Source organism: Cucurbita pepo, chromosome LG13, assembly GCF_002806865.2.
Source record: "Cucurbita pepo subsp. pepo cultivar mu-cu-16 chromosome LG13, ASM280686v2, whole genome shotgun sequence".
In the NCBI taxonomy this organism is placed as follows: Eukaryota; Viridiplantae; Streptophyta; class Magnoliopsida; order Cucurbitales; family Cucurbitaceae; genus Cucurbita; species Cucurbita pepo.
The window spans coordinates 395,943-415,118 of NC_036650.1; the positions used below are offsets into that span (position 1 = coordinate 395,943).

Here is a 19,176-nt window from a genome sequence, read left to right on the forward strand (position 1 = left end):
TTGAAAATTAATATGAAATTTAAAAATATATATATATTTATAGGTTGATATCCGATATATAAATTAATGTGAGAAGAATAATGTTTATCGCTAGAAGATATTATCCATTTTAGCTCGTTATGCATCGTCGTCAATCTCACAATTTTAAAACACATCCACTAGGAGAAATTTTCACTCTTCCAAGAAATGTTTCGTTCTCTTATTCAACCGGAATCTCACAAATAATGTCTATAAGTCACATAAAAAAAAAAATTGATGTCGTTCTTCATTTCTTCCTTTAAATCTTCATTTTGGACATCTCACTCTTTCTCAAAATGACAATCACTTGGATCGTATTTTCTTCCTAGATAACTATTTTTACTTGTTCTTGAAAAGGATAATTAGGCATGCCTCCTCAAATCTTCCATCTCTTCTTTCACGCTCTAGAAGTGAGTCCGACGACACTTCTAAGAGAAGAATGTGTTCGGTTGAATTTCTCTAAGTAATTCATTGGTTGACTACCTCAACGAAAGGAAGGAAGACGATAATTAAGAGTTCCTTATTTTCGTTCAAAAATACTGTTAGACGAACACGACTCTTCACAATGGTATGATATTGTCCATTTTGAGCATAAACTCTCATTGCTTTGCTTTGGGCTTCCTCAAAAGGCCTCGTACCGATGGAGACGGTATTCTTTCTTTATAAACTCAATCATTCCCTAAATTAGCCGATGTGGGACTTCCATCTTCCAACAGATACAACCATATTGCATATGGGATTGAATTACTTTAGCCTCGAAAGTAATCCAATCCCATACAAAATTCCAACAAACAAACAACCACTTGTATCATCATGGGGTTACATTCCCCTAACTTCAATGTTTCTATAGAAATGTGTCATTATGAACTCAAAAATTATATACAAGTTATCAATGCACACACAATAGTTTTGGCTGATTTTCTTTTCTAAGGCCAAAGGAATGCTCTGTACATGAAGTGAGGAGGATGAAGAGGGCAACCAAGTATGAACATAATTGATCTTTCCTTAGCTTGAAAGCAAAGTTCAATGGCCACCAATGTCCTAATTAATGGATGGCAACATTGGATTCATTCCAATATCAGATCCTCCAAAATTACCTGGTTCTGCATGCTTCACTCTTCCAAAATAACGTATATGACGTAATAGCCTCGCCAAGAACGTATTTTGACATATTGTCGAGCTATCACAGACAAGTGCTACGTGTTTTCTTGCCCTCGTTATGGCCACATTCATCCGCCGACTGTCTCCCAAAAACCCAACAGCTCCAAGATTGTTTGACCTTACCTGATAAAATAAGCACAAAACATCATATAATCTTGAATGCTCCATACAATATACCAATCAGACAAATATCCATTAGCTTAGCAGTAAGAGCTAACAATTCACAGTTCTTTTCTTCAATTCGAGTTTCGGTTGAGATCTATCATTTTTCTTCCAGCAGTCACTGATAGTGCATCATTTAAATCAAGCAATGTCATGAAAATCTGGTAGCTCTATGCACAAAGGAGATAGAAGAAGCCAAGGGTCCTCACAAAATCTCACCCTATCGTCATTGGCAAAGTTCCATAACCTACATTTTGGAACTTCTTGACTTGATGCAGGAGGGAAAGGAAGTTTTGAATGGAACATAATCTAATCGTGTTAACAGATAAGGCTCTTCACATGAGATCCAAGAAAGTGCTGTAAGGGAATTTTTTAGAATTTCTAGGTATAGGAATCAGGAGGATGAAAAATGGGGAAACCAGTAAGTGCTGTAAGGCAACTTAGTTAATTAATTGGAAGGTCACCTCAAGCTGTGTTGCACAGCCTTCCTATCTACCATTTTTTGTTTAAATTTATTTTTTTTTGTTCATTCAGATAANACTACCAAAGCCATAGAGAAGTTGATGAGGGGCTTTGTTTGGAGTGGTGGAACCTATGAACCGGGCAGCAACTTAGTTAATTGGACAATGACCTCACTTCCTTTGGTTTATGGTGGGCTTGGCATGAGTTCCTTTCGTCAAATAAACATTTAGTTGTTAATGAAATGGCTTTGGAGATTCACTAAGAAAGAAAATTCTTGTGGAGAAAAGTGATTGTAATGATGTATGGTTGTGACTCAAACGGTTGGGTCATGGATGACTAAACAGATTAAAAGAAAAGCTGGAAGGTAGACATTGGTAAAAACAAAGAGTTGTTCTTCAGGCATTTTTTTTTTAACTTGTAGAAAATTGGGCAGCACTTGGTGAAAAATTTGAAAGAATTCAGATTGGAAGGGGGGCAGATAGAATTAACTGAATTTTGGAGTTGAGGGATCCTTTTCCTTTAGATCTGCTTCAATCAGAATGGGGCTCCCAAAACTCACTGGCTGACTTTAATTTGGAAGGCAATCATCAATGTGGATCATGTGTATCTTACCATTGATATGATCACTGCATCCGCCTCTCGGCCTTGGAAGCTATCAATAGCTGCTACTTCAATACCAGCAGCTTCAGGAACTTCATCAAGCCTGTTCCTCAATAGCTGTACTTGAGCAACATAAGGAGACTGGACTGCAATTGCTCGTGGGCTGACACCTGTGACCGGAGAACAGATAATAATAACTTTTTTTTATAAGACAGATAATGTCAATAATCTTCCTCCAAGATGGAAGTACAAAAAGTTAAAAGCCGTAACACCATAAATGCCTACTAAAACAAGAAATAAAATACTATATCTAATGACCAAAATGCTTCCAAGAAGTATGCGTTGATGGGTGAAGTTATGAAATCTCAGATGATTTACCAGAATAAATCAATGAGTAGACATGTTGCACGACAATATCTGCCTCGCCTTCATTGTATAATGAGCCCGTACCAGCTGGATCTAAGTGCTCTTCACAACCAACTGACAAACTGCCATATGGCATTCTAGTGTCAAGCAACAGCAAGGGGCACTGGGTTATCCATGTTGGCTGCATCAATACAAAGTAGAATAACAGCTGCTAAGTATCACACGGGACAAGGCTTTCAAAAGATGTAAAAGAACCTCGACCACAATGTTCGGCAAACTTATGAAAGTTTATTATACAACGAGATAAAGGTATAGTTATTATTGACAGCATATAAAAGTACACAAGATAAATATCCAGGATTGAAATACACAAAAATAAACACTAATTTTCTGAAGACAGCAAAAGAAGAAAGCAAATGGATGCAGGAAAGGCTAGATTCCTGCTCTTTTATGTGTGGAGGATTCCCATGTTACGAGGTCATCCGAATGGAAGAGGCTACTGTTTACAAATAATTAAATACATGTCATCTCAACTCAAGAGGTAGAATAGGGAAACGACGGAAGGAACAAAATAGCTAGGATTAAAGGAATACTAAACTGTTTAAGACCATCTCATAGTTCATTCTAATTACAATAGCACTCTGAGTTATGGGGGGAATTTTCCAACAATATCTTTGAAGCCATGGGTCTAAGTTTTGTTGATCAGTTATCTAGAAGATACAGGCCCACCAATTGATGTAGATAAGCTAACCTCGTCTTCACAATTATTCAAAAATAATAATTTTAAAAAAATTACCCGTAGGAAATTCTCACAGACCGAATCTTTGGACTCATTTCTTGGAACTAAATTTATCGACAATGCAGTCAAAATAGACTCTGTAATGTAAAAATCTCAAATTCATACGGGTTACTTGAAGGGAACTCGTAAAAAAAATGTTGAAGGGAACTCAGAAGATCATTTACAGAAAAGCAGAATCATGATCTTAGAAATATAACTAAATAACCTTCACCAACATGAATGTCAAGACTGGAATGCAAGAGCGCACTACAGTAATTTTGGAGTTGGTACCTTGACAAATAGAGAGTTAACTAGAAGATGAGAAGAGACTGTTGGTGAGGACTTCAACATTCCATCATACATTTCCTTTGATGCCCAACTAGCTATAGCATTGTTCATCCGGTATTGTATTGTTAACATTGTGGTTAGAGTCCCCTGATGCAAGGTTGAAGCCCACTCCAGCAATGATACTCCAAGACCACCTTCCAAGGCTTTTCTAGACAAAATCACAGGAGCAAGTTGGCATCGGTCACCTGCAAGAATACAGCGGCGTCCCTGCAATATTGGAATCCAGCAAGCTGGTTCAATTGCCTGACCTGCCTCATCTATAACAACTAGATCAAACTTCTCCAACTTCCGAATTAAAGGATCAGCCGCTCCAGTGTTGGTAGCAAGAACAACTTGGGCATTTGAGAGTACTTCCTTCACAGTTTCCTTCTCTTTCTTTTTTAATGACTTTCCAAGCTGCTTCAGAAGCTGGCGTATGCCAGCAGCCAATGAATCGTCCTTTAAACAATGTCTCAAGTCTTTCCTTAGATCTGCCTTCTTCCTTTCAATATCTGTTCTAAAATTTGCAAGTTTAGAGTTTACAATTTCAGCCAAAGACTTGGACGCAACACTTGGAGATAACCGTGCTGGATTTCCTACCCTAACAACGTTTATCCCAACGTTCGAGAGTTTTTCAACCATATTGTCTATAGCTGCATTAGTAGGTGCAGTTACAAGCACCCTTTCACCTTGCTGAACAGCAAGTGCAATCAGCTCCTTTAGCAGACCTGTTTTTCCAGTACCAGGTGGCCCTTGGATTATCAATATGGGCCGCTTTTTATTCAAACCACGTGAAATTGCACTTTTTTGTGAATCATCAAAATCTCCGTTTAGCACTATGCCATTCAGGTTGGTATCAGCTAAATCTATCAAGTTATTATCTTCCATCCACTTGATGTCTTCTTTATCACCAAATAATGTAGCCACTACAGCAATGGAAGGATTGTTCTTTTGCAAACCATTTCTCTGAAGCAACATCAAAGCTTCACAATTGCGCTGTAAATGAATTTATACTCAGTTCGGATATAACATTTTTCCTTTGACAAAATTTCATGGAAACAAAATTGAAGATAACAAGGCAGGACAAGTATACTCGTTGATCGAACAATAAACATTCACCAAGTACCTCATAAGTGAGAGTATCAGCTAATCCTGGAATTCGATCAATACGCACGGACTTTCCAAAGAGCTTGGAAAAGGTCGGGTCACCGTGACGAGATTCTAGAGCTACAGTGATGCTGCATTCATCGTCCCCCAGATTGTTCACAAATCCTTGCATGCAAGAAGTTGCACCAGCACCCCTGCTATCGCAAACTCTCACACAAACCATATCTCCCGGTGAAAGGGTTGTAGGCGGTAATCTATGGTTTCCTTCAACCCTGAATAATACCAAATGCATCCCTCCTAATCCTGAAAGCCAGTAAAAGTCGATTGATTAAGAACTTCTCTAGTATTTTGGAGCATAAATGATTGAACTCGAGCTGAGTTCAAAATCTGAAGAAAACAAAGTACTAGAAACACCTTTATACAACGAAATCATTAGATAGACCTGTAGACGTGCTAACTGGATTCAAATTGCATATGGTGTCACAGAGTTCTTGCTGTGCTTGGCCATGGCTGACTAAGAACTCAATAGGTTTGGAATTATCTGAACCCTCATCTGGTGTAGGAACAGCATTCAACTCCTCTTGTGTAAACTCCAATTCGGAATCTCTCTCAATGCGAAGTAATTCAGACATGCGATTTGCAAACTCGTCGATCCTGTTCTGTATACCCTTGGCCTTTTCCAGGTCCATCCCTAAAACACCTTGCACAGCCTTTGGCTGGCTTATCTTACGTGCTATAGCTTTATGCTGAACTGCAAATGTACCATGTCAATTCCCACTCAAGCAACTTGTTTCTAATCGATCAAAACAAAGAAACATATATTTATTGGTCCATCAAGAACCACATGTAAGACATACAGATGCAAATTGTTCACATATTACTTGGGAGATGAATAAGGAACCTGAATTAGCGAGCTCCTTGAGGAGCTTCCATGATTGAGTTTCGCGCCAATCAAGATACAGCGATTTGCGTTGGAGATCTTGAAGGACATCCCTGAGCTCCCTCTGGAAATGATCAAAGAGAGTCGGATAGTGAGTAGAAGCTTTCAAACAAACGGCTTCAAGTCCAAGAGGCATAGGCACCGCATTCAGATACGGTTGGGCTTGAATCACAAAAGTAAGCCCCGGTCCCATCAGCTGCCGGAGCTCAGAGAAATCATCACCCTGAACCTCCGCAGAAGTGAAATCCGAAGCCATAACTCGCATGGCCTGCCCAATCCACTGGACCACACTCTTCCCCAGCTCCCTCCTCCCAAGAGGATCCCCGTTCTGATAGATACCTAGCACGCTAGCCTCCCTATCATTCTTCTCCTTCTTCTTCCCTTCCTGTTTCTCCAGAGGAAGCCGCTTCGGTTGCGCCTTCGTCTCAGAGCCAACTGAACCACTGGTACTGACGCTAACTCGAGCACCAGAAAAGAGATTAGCAGTAGAAGAAGAAGAAGAAGAACCCTCGAGAGTATAAGGTTTCTTCACAGTCTTCTTGCTTTTAACAAAACGAATCCTCCTCTGCGCACCACCGGGATGATGATTAGCGCCATTGATAGTCTGAACAAACTGCTGGAAAGCAACTGTTGCCGCTGTATGATTCTGGCGAAACAAGTGAATCGACATTAGCGCATTCATCGCAGAAGCACTCGAGAGCGAAAGAGAAAAACAGTCAAGAAGACATGGAGAAACCGATGCATTCCGGTGAAAAAACTTCTACACAAGACAATGGCGGACGGGAAGTGAGGCTCTGCAAATTTGAGCCGCGAAGTGAATTAGAGGCGAGGAAGAGAAGAGCATTTGCACGATACATTCAACCAGAGGATTCCTGCGGGACATGGAAAGCAACAGAAGAGAGGTCGTTTTCATGGAAGAAAGAGCTTAGTTTGCCGATTTGGAGGAAGAAAAAATCTGAGGAAATCCATAGCCCATCAATTCTATTGGTTCCTCTGTATTTCGTGGCCTTCATTTTTAGGTTTTGACTTTTAACCCTTTTCTCTCTTCACTTTTTTATTTATTTATTTATTATTATTATTATTTTTTTTTTTTTTTTTTGGTAATAATAAAAAAAAAGTCAATCCATTATTATTATTATTATTTTACTAAATTAATAAAAATATTCTTAATTTTGTACTTTATTTTAAAATATTAATTTAAAATGTTTCATTAATATTCTTTAATTTTAAAAAATATTTTTACCTAAATTTAAAAAATATTTATAAAATTTTAAGAGTATTATTTGACCTTTTTATATTTATAATATATATATATATATATGATAGAAATTCGTTTATAATTTTTGTTATTTCAATAATATATAAAAAAAATTATTATTATATATTATTATATAAATAATAAATATTTTTTATTTTTAACAAAATTTAAGTGTTTTTTTAAATGTTTAAAAAAAATTTAAAAATATTTTTGAAGGAGTCTAACATATTAAAAACTTTTAAAAATTAAAAGTTATTATTATTATTATTATTTTTTTTTTTTTTTTTTGTGGTTAAAATGTATTTTTTAAATAGAGTATTAGACCATCTTACCCTCGTCGTCCTGGAGGCAGCTGCTTGGACTGAAGAAGATCAGCAATCGAGAGTCGGAAGCGCAAGAACACCGAGAAGAGAAATGGCATCGGTGGTGCGGGGGATTCTGAAGTCGATCAAAGACAAAGGCATCGGTACTTTCTTGAGAGACCTCAAGGAAGAAGGCTACTTGTAATGTTTTCCTTTCCTATTTTTCGTTTTTGATCCATGGTTTCTGTCCAGTCCTTGGGAAATTTGGTGGTGTCGTCGAATTCGAATTGGAATTCGCGCCTTTTAGTTATTTTTTGCTTAATTTGTGTGATGTATTGGTGTTTCTCTTATTGTTCTGAAGATCGCTGTTTCAATGTTTAATCACTACGGGTGTTTCTTCCCCAATTTGAATGTTCGATGCCTATGGATATTGTCTCTGTTTCTCCAGCAATGTTGGAATTTGGATTGTGTTAACTGTTCTTTCTTGATTGAATCTTGCAGGAAATGCTTACCCGATGGAAACTTATTGTAAGTTCAATTTTCTATACAGTATAGAGCTTTCCTATAAAATGATTAAACTATCACCCCCTATAAGAGAACATAAAAATCATCGTTGCCTTCCTTTGCATATTGTTTGTGCTTCCATGGAGGTCTGCAGTATCCTTGGTTTCGCAATGGAGAATCATGGGTTGTGCGTACTTCTCCACCAATGCTTGTCCACAGGCAACCTGGATCTTCCCAACCATAATTTCTATTGAGAATTGTTGGGAGGGGAGTCTCACATCGGCTAATTAAGGGTTAATCATGGGTTTATAAGTAAGGAATACATCTCCATTGGGATGAGGCATTTTGGAGAAACCAAAAGTCAAGCCATGATAGCTTAGGCTTAAAGTGGACAATATCATATCATTGTAGAGATATGTGATTCCTAACATAAATAACACCTTCAAGGGTTATAAAACACAAGAATTCAGTGATGGATAGCTATCTCAGGGTCCGTCCGCCATGCTTGATAGCTCATGGTAGTGGTTGAACAATCCATCATCTGAATCCATGACGGCCCTCCATCTTTAGGACAGAAAATATTTTAGTGCATTTGAAAGACTGCTTGGAAGAGCATCAATCTTCATTTAGGACAGAAGAGGAGCTTTTCCGCTCACTGAATTATGTTGGATTTCTTTTCAATAATTAGGTCCGAGAAGCCCCTACATCTTGGATTTCAACTATTTTAAAGGTCAAGTTGATGCCTTACAACTCCATTTTCTCTGTCAATAGTATCAGTTCAATAGAAATTTCTGTACTAGCTGTTTGACACTTAACTGAATTAACCGAGAAGATAGAGGCACATTAAAAGATTATGATGATATTCCACGAATCAACCAATTTAACTTTGTCACAAACATGCTATATATGAGTATTATATGTGACGTTGAGGTGGTAAACTTGAAAATTGTTCCTACTCTTCCTCTCTTTCGTTCAGGTTTTGTCGTCCATTGTTCGATAGGGAAACGGTAGAGGTGTTATGACTCTCCTTTCTTTATTGGGAGATCCCGAGCTTAGACGAGGGAGAAGGGATTTTTATACTTGGTGTCCTAGCCTTTCTATGGGCTTTTCTTGTAGATCTTTCTTTCACTACTTAGTGGATCCATCCCCTTCTAAGGAATCTATTTTCTCAATTCTTTGGAGTGTGAAAGTTCTAAAAAAAGGTGAAGTTCTTTGTTTGGGTGGTTAATCATAGAAGAATCAGTAACTTGGATAGCCTCTCGAGGAAGTTTCCTCCTTTGGTAGGGTTATTCTGTTACATCATTTGTCGGAGGGCGGAGGAAGATCTGAACCATTTTGTTCGGAGTTGTAACTATGCTCGTTCGGTTTGTAATTACTTCTTTGGAGTGTTTGTGTGATATCCCACATTGGTTGGGGAGGAGAATGAAACACCCTTTATAAGGGTGTGGAAATCTTTCCCTGGCAGACGCGTTTTAAAGCCCTGAAAGGGAAAGCCCAACGAGAACAATATCTGTTAGTGGTAGGCTTGGGCCGTTACAGTTTGGCCTTTAGATAGCTCAATACAGAGCTTTTTGTGATACGATCGAGGAATTCCTCCTCCATCCTTCGTTCAGGGGAAAAGAGAGTTACAGGGAAAGTTGGGATGCATGAAAGTTAGTCTTTTATAGAGAAATATATATCTATGTAGCTGTTATTTTGCTTTCCAATTGACGTCAACAATTCTTTTTTATCTCATTCATACACTGAATAATTTCCTTTCCTTGCAAACTATTCATGTGGTTTATGGGAGCTATCTTTATCATCTCTAATTTTGTTTTATTCAGGCAAACCAAAATTCACAACATCGGTGCGACACTTGTGGGTGTCGATAAGTTTGGAAATAAATATTACCAGAAGCTCGATGAACAAACTCAATATGGTATTTTTCTTTCTATTTGCTATCGGTGAAGGCCAAGATGTCTAAACCATTGCTTAAGACACTTGCCATGTTATGTTAACTCGAACCGATTGATTATGTTTCTTGCTACAGAGTGATGCAGTAGTTGTACGTCGCCTTGTATTACTTATTCTTCTAGTTTTTCTGTTGAAAACTGTTCATCTTCCTGCTAATGATATTCCTCTAATTGCGATACGAAACTCGACAAAATTTTGCAAGAACAAATTTACCCTCGAAAGTAAATGCAAGAAAAGGAATTTTTACATATAGGACGACCCATTTTATATCTTGAACATCGAATTCGCGCTTATGCTTGTTCCATGTTAACGAAAGAGTTCATGAACATTTTTTGAACTCGAAGTGTTGTCTAACCTTCTCTTTTTATGTTTTGTGAAAATCTGAGCTAGTGAATTTGATATCTCTGTAGGAAGACACAGGTGGGTTGAATATGCAGAGAAGGGTCGTTATAATGCTTCTCAGGTGCCGCCCGAATGGCATGGCTGGCTCCACTACATAACCGATCACACAGGAGACGAGGTAACTCTCCTTGTTAAGGATATTTAATATTAAATTATAGTTTACCATATATATCATATTTGATGTATTATTATAAGGTAAATATCTATCTTCCTTACTATAGGTATCTTTCCATACATTGTTCTTTCGATTTATTACTATTTCTATATCCTTGTAATTTATTTGATTATAAATAGAGAACCTTCACGCACCATTTAGGTGTGGTGAATTAAGCAAACATTCTGACTCCTTCTCTAGCATTTCTGTGAGTTTCAAAACACATCGAAGTTCGAGGACTAAATGTGTAATATTAAAAGTTTAAGGACCAAATAGACATAAACTTGAAAGCTCAAAGATTTATCGTTTTGCAGCTTCTGATGCTGAAACCGAGTAGGTATGGGATAGAACACAAGGAAAACTTCTCTGGGGAAGGTGAAGAACTTATCTACCATTCCAAGGGACATGCTCTTAATCCTGGGCAGAGAGATTGGACTCGCTATCAGTCATGGCAACCAACCAAGTCCTAAGTAATTTGTGTATCAATTCCTTAGTTCAATTTGGAAATCCTTGGGATATCTGGTTGTGTTCTTTCCTGTTCTTCTGAATAAGCGACTTGTTGTTGTCTCTGCAAGCTGTGAATTATTTTTCTTCATGTTTACTGCAAACACATGAGGGATTTTCTGCATGTTTCTGTTCTTTTGTGCCACGTCTTAGCGACCACTGTGATAGAACGTTATATCGTGGCAGTGTATCAGATGTTATCAGCTTTGGGGCATTCCTAAAATGAAAGTTCTTGTCTCGAAATGTTTGAAGTTCATACTCAAATTTGTACACTTTACTTGAAAAAATAATCAATGATCGATAACCAGGAGTAACTTTTTCCTATCTTCTAGATTTGAAATCCTCTAAATCTAATTGATCTAACTAGATCGAAAGTTCTAAAGCACAAAGCTTGACAAAGATCAGACTTGTCAATTTCATATCATTAAGGAATGAAGCGACAATGTCATTTTACCATATGTAGACCTCCAACAAGATGATGATCACTTTTCGTAGATTATTAATGTTCTTATATCAACTTTTGGCTTGTCGACTGATTTGGATCAGTTTAAATCAATTTTCAACTCGTTGATCTTGATTGGTTGGAATAATCTCTACCTTAGAAGTTTGATCCAGGATCAGTTTAAATCAATTTTCAACTCGTTGATCTTGATTGGTTGGAATAATCTCTACCTTAGAAGTTTGATCCAACCGTCATAAAAATTTATTTTTTAAAAATTGGTCAAAATTTTGTAAACCCAAAAATATTTTGGGTAAAAAAAGCAATTTCACGCATGCACTCTTACATTTTCTAATCGCAATTTCCAAATTCGTGATTCTCTTTGCTCCGTCGATAGGGGAGCAGTTCTCCTGTTCTTCACTCCCAGAGCGGAACCTGAAATCGAATTCTAGGTATTTATTTTCCCTTAATTTCCTCCCATTTTCCTTTCATTTCTGTTCAGCGCTCTTCAATTTTTCAATCCTACCACGACGGAAGTTTTTTCGTCCTAATTTTGCGTAATTGCTCACTGTTTGGCTTCCCAGAAAATCGAGAAGAAGAATTCGTTCAAATGAACTTAAAAATTTCTCCCAATTTCTCAACCCTGCTGCTTTGTTTTATTCATTTCTATGAATGTGGTTAAGATTTTAGCCTTTGATATCCTTGTTCTATGTGTTTACAATGCAATACATGGCTCTGTGGATTATTAATTTTCTATCATTTTATTCGGAGATTGGAATTTGAAATTGAAATACACACATGAATCTACGTGTTTGCTGCTTATTGTTGTTATTGTTCAACATCAATTGAGAATTCGAAATCCTCTGTTTTTGTATTGAAATCCCCCATCAGATTATAGCCATTGCTCGATTTATACTGATTAAAACAGCTTCCTCGCACCATTTAATGATAATCATGGCCCTGTGGGAAGTCCTGAGTCAATTATTCACAACATTTCCGAATTTCAGTTTTTGTGTTCTTTGCAAAAACATTCTCATTTGATTAATCTTCCGTTTCTCAAGCAAAATATTCTTCATTGATCTCAGATTCTCAACATTTTATTCAGAAATATAGGCAGTGGTACATTGAATGGCACAATCTGCAAGTTTAGTCTCTACTGGCCTCCTAAATTATGCCTTTACTCCTCAAAAGAATGCTTCATATTGGAGATATGATGTGATAAAATCACGGCCATCCCCTCGTAGTCTCTGTATCAAAGCTGTGCAAGATACCGGAGGCCCTCGTAGGTTGGTTGATATCATTAGGCTGGTGCCTGAGATCTCGAGAAATTACTTTCGAAGTCCTTCAAGGAGAGCTCTCTTTGGAGGAATCTCTTTGTTGGGTGGGTTTTATGTGGCACAAACTATATCATTGTCGTTTGGAGCTTTGGGAGTAAATGATGTGATTGCTGCTGTGGTATGTGTTCTTCTTACTGAATATGTTACTCGCTTTTATTACAGTCGACCCAAAGTAACCTTCCCTGTTGCTCTGCTAAACAACTTCAAAATGGGATTCACTTATGGTCTTTTCATTGATGCTTTCAAACTTGCTAGTTAAGTGAAACCATTCTGGTCGTGGATAGCCTTTACATTTGTAAAGTTCTTTGAACATTGATTTTGGTCTATATCTTTAAAGATTGTTCTAATTGTTTCATGAGCTATCTATCTTCCCCTCTTTTCTTTTCTTGTGTATATTTTCATCTACAAGAATTACTACATATGGATCTGTGAGATCCTACATCGGTTGGAGAGAGGAACGAAACATTCCTTATAAGGATGTGGAAACCTCTGCCACGCATTTTTAAACTGTGAAGTTGACAGCGATATATAATGGGCTAAAACGGACAATATTTGCTAGTAGGGTAGGACTTGAGCTGTTTCAAATGGTATCAGAGCCAGACACCGGAAGGTGTGCCAGTGAGGACGTTAGGCCCCCAAGGGGGTGCATTGTGAGATCCCACATCGGTTGAAGAGGGAAACGAAGCATTCCTTATAAGGGTGTGGAAATCTCTCTCTAATTGATGCATTTTAAAACCATGAGGCTAACAACGATATGTAACGAGCCAAAACGGACAATATCTAATAGCGGTGGACTTGGGCTGTTACAAATGGGATCAAAGCCAGACATCGGGCAGTGTGCCAGCGAGGATGTTGGGCACAAGGAAGGTGGATTGTGAGATCCTACATCGGTTGGAGAGAGGAACGAAACATTCCTTATAAGAGTGTGGAAACCTCTCCCTAATAGATTTGTTTTAAAACCGTGAGGTTGACGGTGATACATTACGTGTCGAAATGGACAATATCTGCTAGCAGTGGACTTTGGCTGTTACAAATAGTGTCAGAGCCAGACATCGGGTGGTGTACCAGCGAGTACGCTAGGCCCCCAAGGGGGATGGATTGTGAGATCCCACATCGGTTGGAGAGGAGAACGAAGCATTCCTTACAAGGGTGATGCATTTTAAAACTGTGAGGCTAACAACGATATGTAACGGGCCAAAGTGGACAATATCTACTAACGGTGGACTTAGGCTATTACAAATGGTATCAAAGCCAGACATCGGGCGATGTGTCAGCGATGACGTTGAGCCCAAGGAGGGTGGATTGTGAGACCTTACATCGGTTGGAGAGAGGAACGAAACATTCCTTATAAGGGTGTGGAAACCTCTCCCTAATAGACTTGTTTTAAAACCGTGAGGTTGACGGTGATAAATAACGTGCCAAAGCGGACATTATCTGCTAGCGGTGGACTTGAGCTTAGACCATTACTAGATCTATGTACTCTCAAACGCAATATAGTAACAGATTTGGATGTAATCGATAACTTTTATTTGTTTAGTTCTTGTTTACGTATTGAAATGCATCCCTATGAATAGAGAATTGTTTGATTGAGTTGAACTGCTTCTTTCCATAAGCTGTTATGAGATGAATTTTGTTGATATCTACATGAACTATAGAATTGAAATAGAGTAGTATTATGCAGAAGACATAGATAAATGTTTAATTTCTTGTTGTCACGAAGTTTATGTTGGAAGGTGTCGCCTGTCGAGAACGACCATAGTACTCAAACTATTATATTACTTGTAACGATTCGTTCACTTACGAAATCGAACAACACGTGCAAGAAGCACGGTATAATTAAATGTTTAATCACCTTTATAAACATATCATGGAAGAATATATTGTTTGAATTGGATTCTCTCTCAACTTGGAAAAAGAGAGGAAATAATCACAGGGAATCTCCCTATGTAACACCATTAAATGAGGGTGTTCATAAATATTCGAGTAGGTGAACGTGGATTCAAAACTCTTACATCATTTCTCTAAAACAATTCGATTTAGACATTGGTATTTGTTCTTTCTATTAATGGTGATACAAAATTTATTGAAATAGACCTCTTTATCTATCAAATTTGCATTAATTCTTAAATAAGAATCTATTATAGGTAGAGAACGAAGCATTTCTTATACGAGAGTGAAAATCTTTCCCTACATAACGAGTCAAAATGGACAATATCTGTTAGTGGTAGCTTCGAACTGTTACAAATGATATTAGAGCCAGACACCGGGACAGTGTGCGATTCTAGACTCTCAAGGGAGTGGATTGTGTGATCTCACATGATCCTACATCGATTGGAGAACAGTGTGCCAACGAGGACTTTGGACTCTTAAGGGGGTGGATTGTGAGATCTCACATGATCCTACATCGATTGGAGAGGGGAACGTTTCTTCTAGAGAATCTCCTAATTGTTCCAAAGCAACTAGAAAAAGAATCTTTAACCATAAAGAATTCAGTTCAGGTGTGGGATACCTATCAACTCAATCATGTATGATGGAATCATCAAAGATTTGACATTTTCGAAACTCTGTCTGTAACTCACTATAGACTTGAGAAACAAAGAGAAGATGTGTATGAACGAGATATACAGCAACAAGAATAAGGAAAAGGATTGAATAGCGGAACTCCCGAACATTTGGCGATCTCAGATGTGTCGATATCGATCATTTCTTACAAGAGTGTGAAAACTTCTCCATAGCAGACGCGCCTTCATTGTATGTGGGATCAGGTACATTTGTGTGATCCCACATACATGAAGATATCAGTCCATGAAATATTTCATGCATAAGAACATCCTCATAACATATGTTTATTTCAATAACCTTATATCTCGACAGTAACAATAAACATCCGACAAAAAACCTTACAACGTTCCAACAATAAAGTCACTTACTTTCAACAATACAATAGCCAGCTCCTATTGAGCGGAACTTTCGTCTATTTATAACCTTTAAGCTTTAATCATCACTCAAAATTTTATTTCCAATGGCTTAATTTACTCGAGAAACACAAAGAAGCAATACCCACATACTCTCATACATACATTATAAAAGTTTATACTCGAGACGACAATAGTTACGAGCTCTTCTAACAGTCTATGTCTAATGATATCATCCCGACAACGACCGCAAACTACGATAGAAAGCGCGGGAATCTAAAACTTTTTTTAAGATACCCAAATTGCTTAAAGCTTACGCCAACGGTTACAATGCTGGGAATGTTAATCTTAGGGACTCCAACACATACACAAAGCACTTATAAAAGGCTGAATTAAGGGAAGTGTGTGTAGTGAGAAGCCAATAAGGGACTAAGTGGGTTCAATGAGCAAATCAGTTGTAGGGCAGCCCCCCGTTGGGCATGGCAGTGGAGTTGTTGTTGTTCAATTTTCAATGATAATTCCACAGACTTTGCCCAGTGGGGGCTGCCCTCTGACTGCTTTAGCTTAGTTTTGCATGAGTTTAATCCCCATGTGCCCTTAATAAGGGACGCCCAACAGGTAAAGGAAATGCTTAATCTTCTCCTTATAATGATTTTTTTTTCCCATTTACTGTCGTAGGCGATCGGGAAGCTTCTAGAACTCCTGTATTCTTCTCTCCGATGTGGGGTTGATGTGGGATCTCGTAATCCGCTCACTTGGGAGCCCACGTCCTCGCTGGTACACCGCTCGGTGTCTGACACTGATACCATTTGTAACAGCCTAAGCTCACTGTCAGCAGATATTGTCTATTTTGACCCATTACATATAGCTCTCAGCCTCATGATTTTAAAACGCGTATGTTGGATGATGGAAGTCCCACATCGACTAATTTAGGGAATGATCATGAGTTTATAAGTGAGGAATACTATCTCCATTGGTGTGAGGCCTTTTGGGGAAGCCCAAAGCAAAGCCATGAGACCTTATGCTCAAAGTGGACAATATCATACCATTGTGGAGAGTCGTGTTCGTCTAACATGGTATCAGAGCCATGCCCTAAACTTAGTCGTGCCAATAGATTGGTAAATCATCAAATCCTCAAATATCGAACAAAGAACTCCTAAAGAAAAGGAGCCAAGCCAAGCCCCTCCTCGAAGGCAGTCAAAAATGACTAAGACTCCAAAGGAGTCGAGCCTCGATTAAGGGGAGGCGCACTTTGTTCGAGGGGAGATGTTGGATGATGGAAGTCCCACATCGACTAATTTAGGGAATGATCATGGGTTTATAAGTGAGGAATACTATCTCCATTGGTGTGAGGCCCAAAGCAAAGCCATGAGAGCTTATGCTCAAAGTGGACAATATCATACCATTGTGGAGAGTCGTGTTCGTCTAACAGCGTATACTAAGGAGAGATTTCTATACTCTTATAAAGTAATGCTTCGTTCTCTTCCCTAATCAATGTGGTATCTTACATTCGTGTTGGTATATGTGGACTGTCTTCAACTAAGAGGGGACGCTTGTAGACGATCAGTGGAGCATGGGCTGAGACGCAGATGGCTAGGCGTACGGCAAGTTGCAAAAGGCTTGTCTAGTGCCGTGAATGAGCTTAGGCCACACTTACATGACCTTCTCTCCTTTTTAGGTTGGTAGGCTGGTGACCCTAGTAACCCGAACATAGTTCACAACTCAACTCTATGTTTTTTATTCAATTTTTCTGCTATCTTTTTATATTATATAAAAATAATCATTAATAACTAAATTTTATAAAGTTCAAATAACAAATATTTACAAGTCAGAACATATCACTAATATTAAATATTTTAAATCTTTTTAAAAATAGCGTACGGTTGGACTAGATTATAACCCTATTTTTCAACTCGACTAAAAAAATTCAACCGGTAATACGAACCAAAATTTCAAATATTCAACCCAACCCAATGGGTAACACGAGCAACCCCATTAATTAGTTTAATTATTGTATTAAATAAACATTTAAGTAATCGTATTAGTGTGTCATCATAAAAAATTAAAGTTATATTTAATTTAACTTCGATTTGGTATGCAATTTAGATTTTATTTTCTTTTAAGTTCTTAGAATTATGAACTCAAATAAGTTCGTTAAAAAAAAATATTACCGAACGAATATTCGAAAACATTAAAAAAGAATATTACTTATTTAATTTTGACATTATTTCTATAAAAAAAATGAATATAAATTCGTAAAAAAATATTTAAATTAGAAAATTAATTTAACCCTTTTAAATAAATTTAAAATATGATAAAATAAATTCATACACTAAAAAAACATGTCTATATTATATGGGGAAAAAAATTGTAAATAAATAAATAAAATTAATTACCATACATATTTAACGGAAAAGTGACGTTTATTCAATAAAGAGAGTGGGTGTGAGGCTGTCACGTGACGGTCACACCTTATTGGTCGAAGCAAAGTGGGGACCACGCTGACCATTGCGCTGTCGGATTCTGGTTGGTCTTTTGCGCACGAAATTGTACGGCTATAACTTTTTTATCAATGAAAACGACCTTGCCAATCTGAGCTTACGGAAGACAATAAAAATAATTTAAAAAAATAAATTTTTTAAATTAAATATATTATATTTTAAATTAAATTCTGTCTTTTTTTTTTTTTTTTTTTTTTTTTTTTTTTTTTTTTTTTTTTTTTTTTTTTTTNTTTTTTTTTATTTTAATAATAATAAATTCTTTCATTAAAATATTTTATTTTATTTATTTTAACTTTTGATAAATAAATAAATAATAATGGTAACGACCTAAGTCGAGTTCACCGCTAATAGATATTGTCCCGAGATGTTCCTTAACATCTCAAACCCACCGCTACTAGACATTGTTTACTCGGGAGAAGTTTCCACACTTTTACGAGGAATGATTTGTTTCCCTCTCCAACCGAGGTGATCTCACGATCCACCCCTGTAGGGGCCAGCAAGAACCCACCACTACTAGATATTGTATACTCGGGTGAGGTTTCCGAACCTTTATAAGGAATAATTTGTTCCCCTCTCCAACCAATGTGATCTCACAATCCACCCCTGTAGGGGCCAGTAAGGGCCTACCGCTACCTGATATTATCTACTCGGGAGAGGTTTCCATGCCTTTATAAGGAATGATTCGTTCCCCTCCCCAACTGATGTGATCTCACAATCCACCCCTTTAGGGGACAGCGAGGTCTCACTACTACGAGATATTGTTTACTAGGGAGAGGTTTCCACACCTTTATAAGGAATGATTTGTTCTCCTCTTCAACCGATATGATCTCACAATCTACCCCTTTAGGGGCCAGTGAGGGCCTACTACTACCGGATATTGTCTACTAGGGAGAGGTTTCCACACTTTTATAAGGAAGGATTTGTGCCCCTCTCCAGATGTGATCTCATAATCCACCCCTTTAGAGGCCAGCAAGGGCCCACCACTA

At 37.7% G+C, this 19,176-nt stretch overlaps 3 protein-coding genes across 5 annotated transcripts; 2 read left to right on the forward strand and 1 right to left on the reverse strand.

The window, feature by feature from the left end:
- Positions 1–723: 723 nt before the first annotated feature.
- On the reverse strand, positions 724–6,901 carry LOC111808885 (DNA-binding protein SMUBP-2-like). Its single transcript, XM_023695114.1, has 7 exons — positions 5,883–6,901; positions 5,424–5,732; positions 5,001–5,284; positions 3,839–4,870; positions 2,782–2,950; positions 2,416–2,573; positions 724–1,302 (listed from the first exon to the last, which is right to left on the reverse strand). The coding sequence occupies exons 1-7, from the start codon at positions 6,601–6,603 to the stop codon at positions 1,060–1,062; spliced, it is 2,916 nt and encodes a 971-aa protein (XP_023550882.1). The 5' UTR covers positions 6,604–6,901; the 3' UTR covers positions 724–1,059.
- Positions 6,902–7,501: 600 nt separating this feature from the next.
- Positions 7,502–11,254, forward strand: LOC111808887 (probable NADH dehydrogenase [ubiquinone] 1 alpha subcomplex subunit 12). 2 transcript variants are annotated; one of them, XM_023695117.1, is made up of 5 exons: positions 7,502–7,682; positions 7,983–8,009; positions 9,809–9,903; positions 10,349–10,458; positions 10,809–11,254. In XM_023695117.1, the coding sequence occupies exons 1-5, from the start codon at positions 7,594–7,596 to the stop codon at positions 10,962–10,964; spliced, it is 477 nt and encodes a 158-aa protein (XP_023550885.1). In that variant the 5' UTR covers positions 7,502–7,593; the 3' UTR covers positions 10,965–11,254. The 2 variants fall into 2 exon arrangements, with proteins under 2 accessions (XP_023550885.1, XP_023550886.1); XM_023695118.1 differs by lacking the exon at positions 7,983–8,009.
- Positions 11,255–11,732: 478 nt separating this feature from the next.
- On the forward strand, positions 11,733–13,133 carry LOC111808248 (ycf20-like protein). 2 transcript variants are annotated; one of them, XM_023694117.1, is made up of 2 exons: positions 11,733–11,889; positions 12,523–13,133. In XM_023694117.1, the coding sequence occupies exon 2, from the start codon at positions 12,566–12,568 to the stop codon at positions 13,031–13,033; it is 468 nt and encodes a 155-aa protein (XP_023549885.1). In that variant the 5' UTR covers positions 11,733–11,889; positions 12,523–12,565; the 3' UTR covers positions 13,034–13,133. The 2 variants fall into 2 exon arrangements, with proteins under 2 accessions (XP_023549885.1, XP_023549886.1); XM_023694118.1 differs by having other exon boundaries at positions 11,783–11,889; positions 12,543–13,133.
- The last annotated feature ends 6,043 nt before the right edge of the window (positions 13,134–19,176 follow it).

Coding starts and splice junctions, on each gene's coding strand:
- LOC111808885 (XM_023695114.1), bottom strand. CDS start 6,603: ATGAATGCGCTAATGTCGATTCACTTGTTTCGCCAGAATCATACAGCG. Junction 5,285..5,423: donor TCCAGTTAGCACGTCTACAG/GTCTATCTAATG, acceptor ACTGGCTTTCAG/GATTAGGAGGGATGCATTTG. Junction 2,951..3,838: donor TTAACTCTCTATTTGTCAAG/GTACCAACTCCA, acceptor GTATTGATGCAG/CCAACATGGATAACCCAGTG.
- LOC111808248 (XM_023694117.1), top strand. CDS start 12,566: ATGGCACAATCTGCAAGTTTAGTCTCTACTGGCCTCCTAAATTATGCC.
- LOC111808887 (XM_023695117.1), top strand. CDS start 7,594: ATGGCATCGGTGGTGCGGGGGATTCTGAAGTCGATCAAAGACAAAGGC. Junction 8,010..9,808: donor TTACCCGATGGAAACTTATT/GTAAGTTCAATT, acceptor TGTTTTATTCAG/GCAAACCAAAATTCACAACA. Junction 9,904..10,348: donor CGATGAACAAACTCAATATG/GTATTTTTCTTT, acceptor ATATCTCTGTAG/GAAGACACAGGTGGGTTGAA.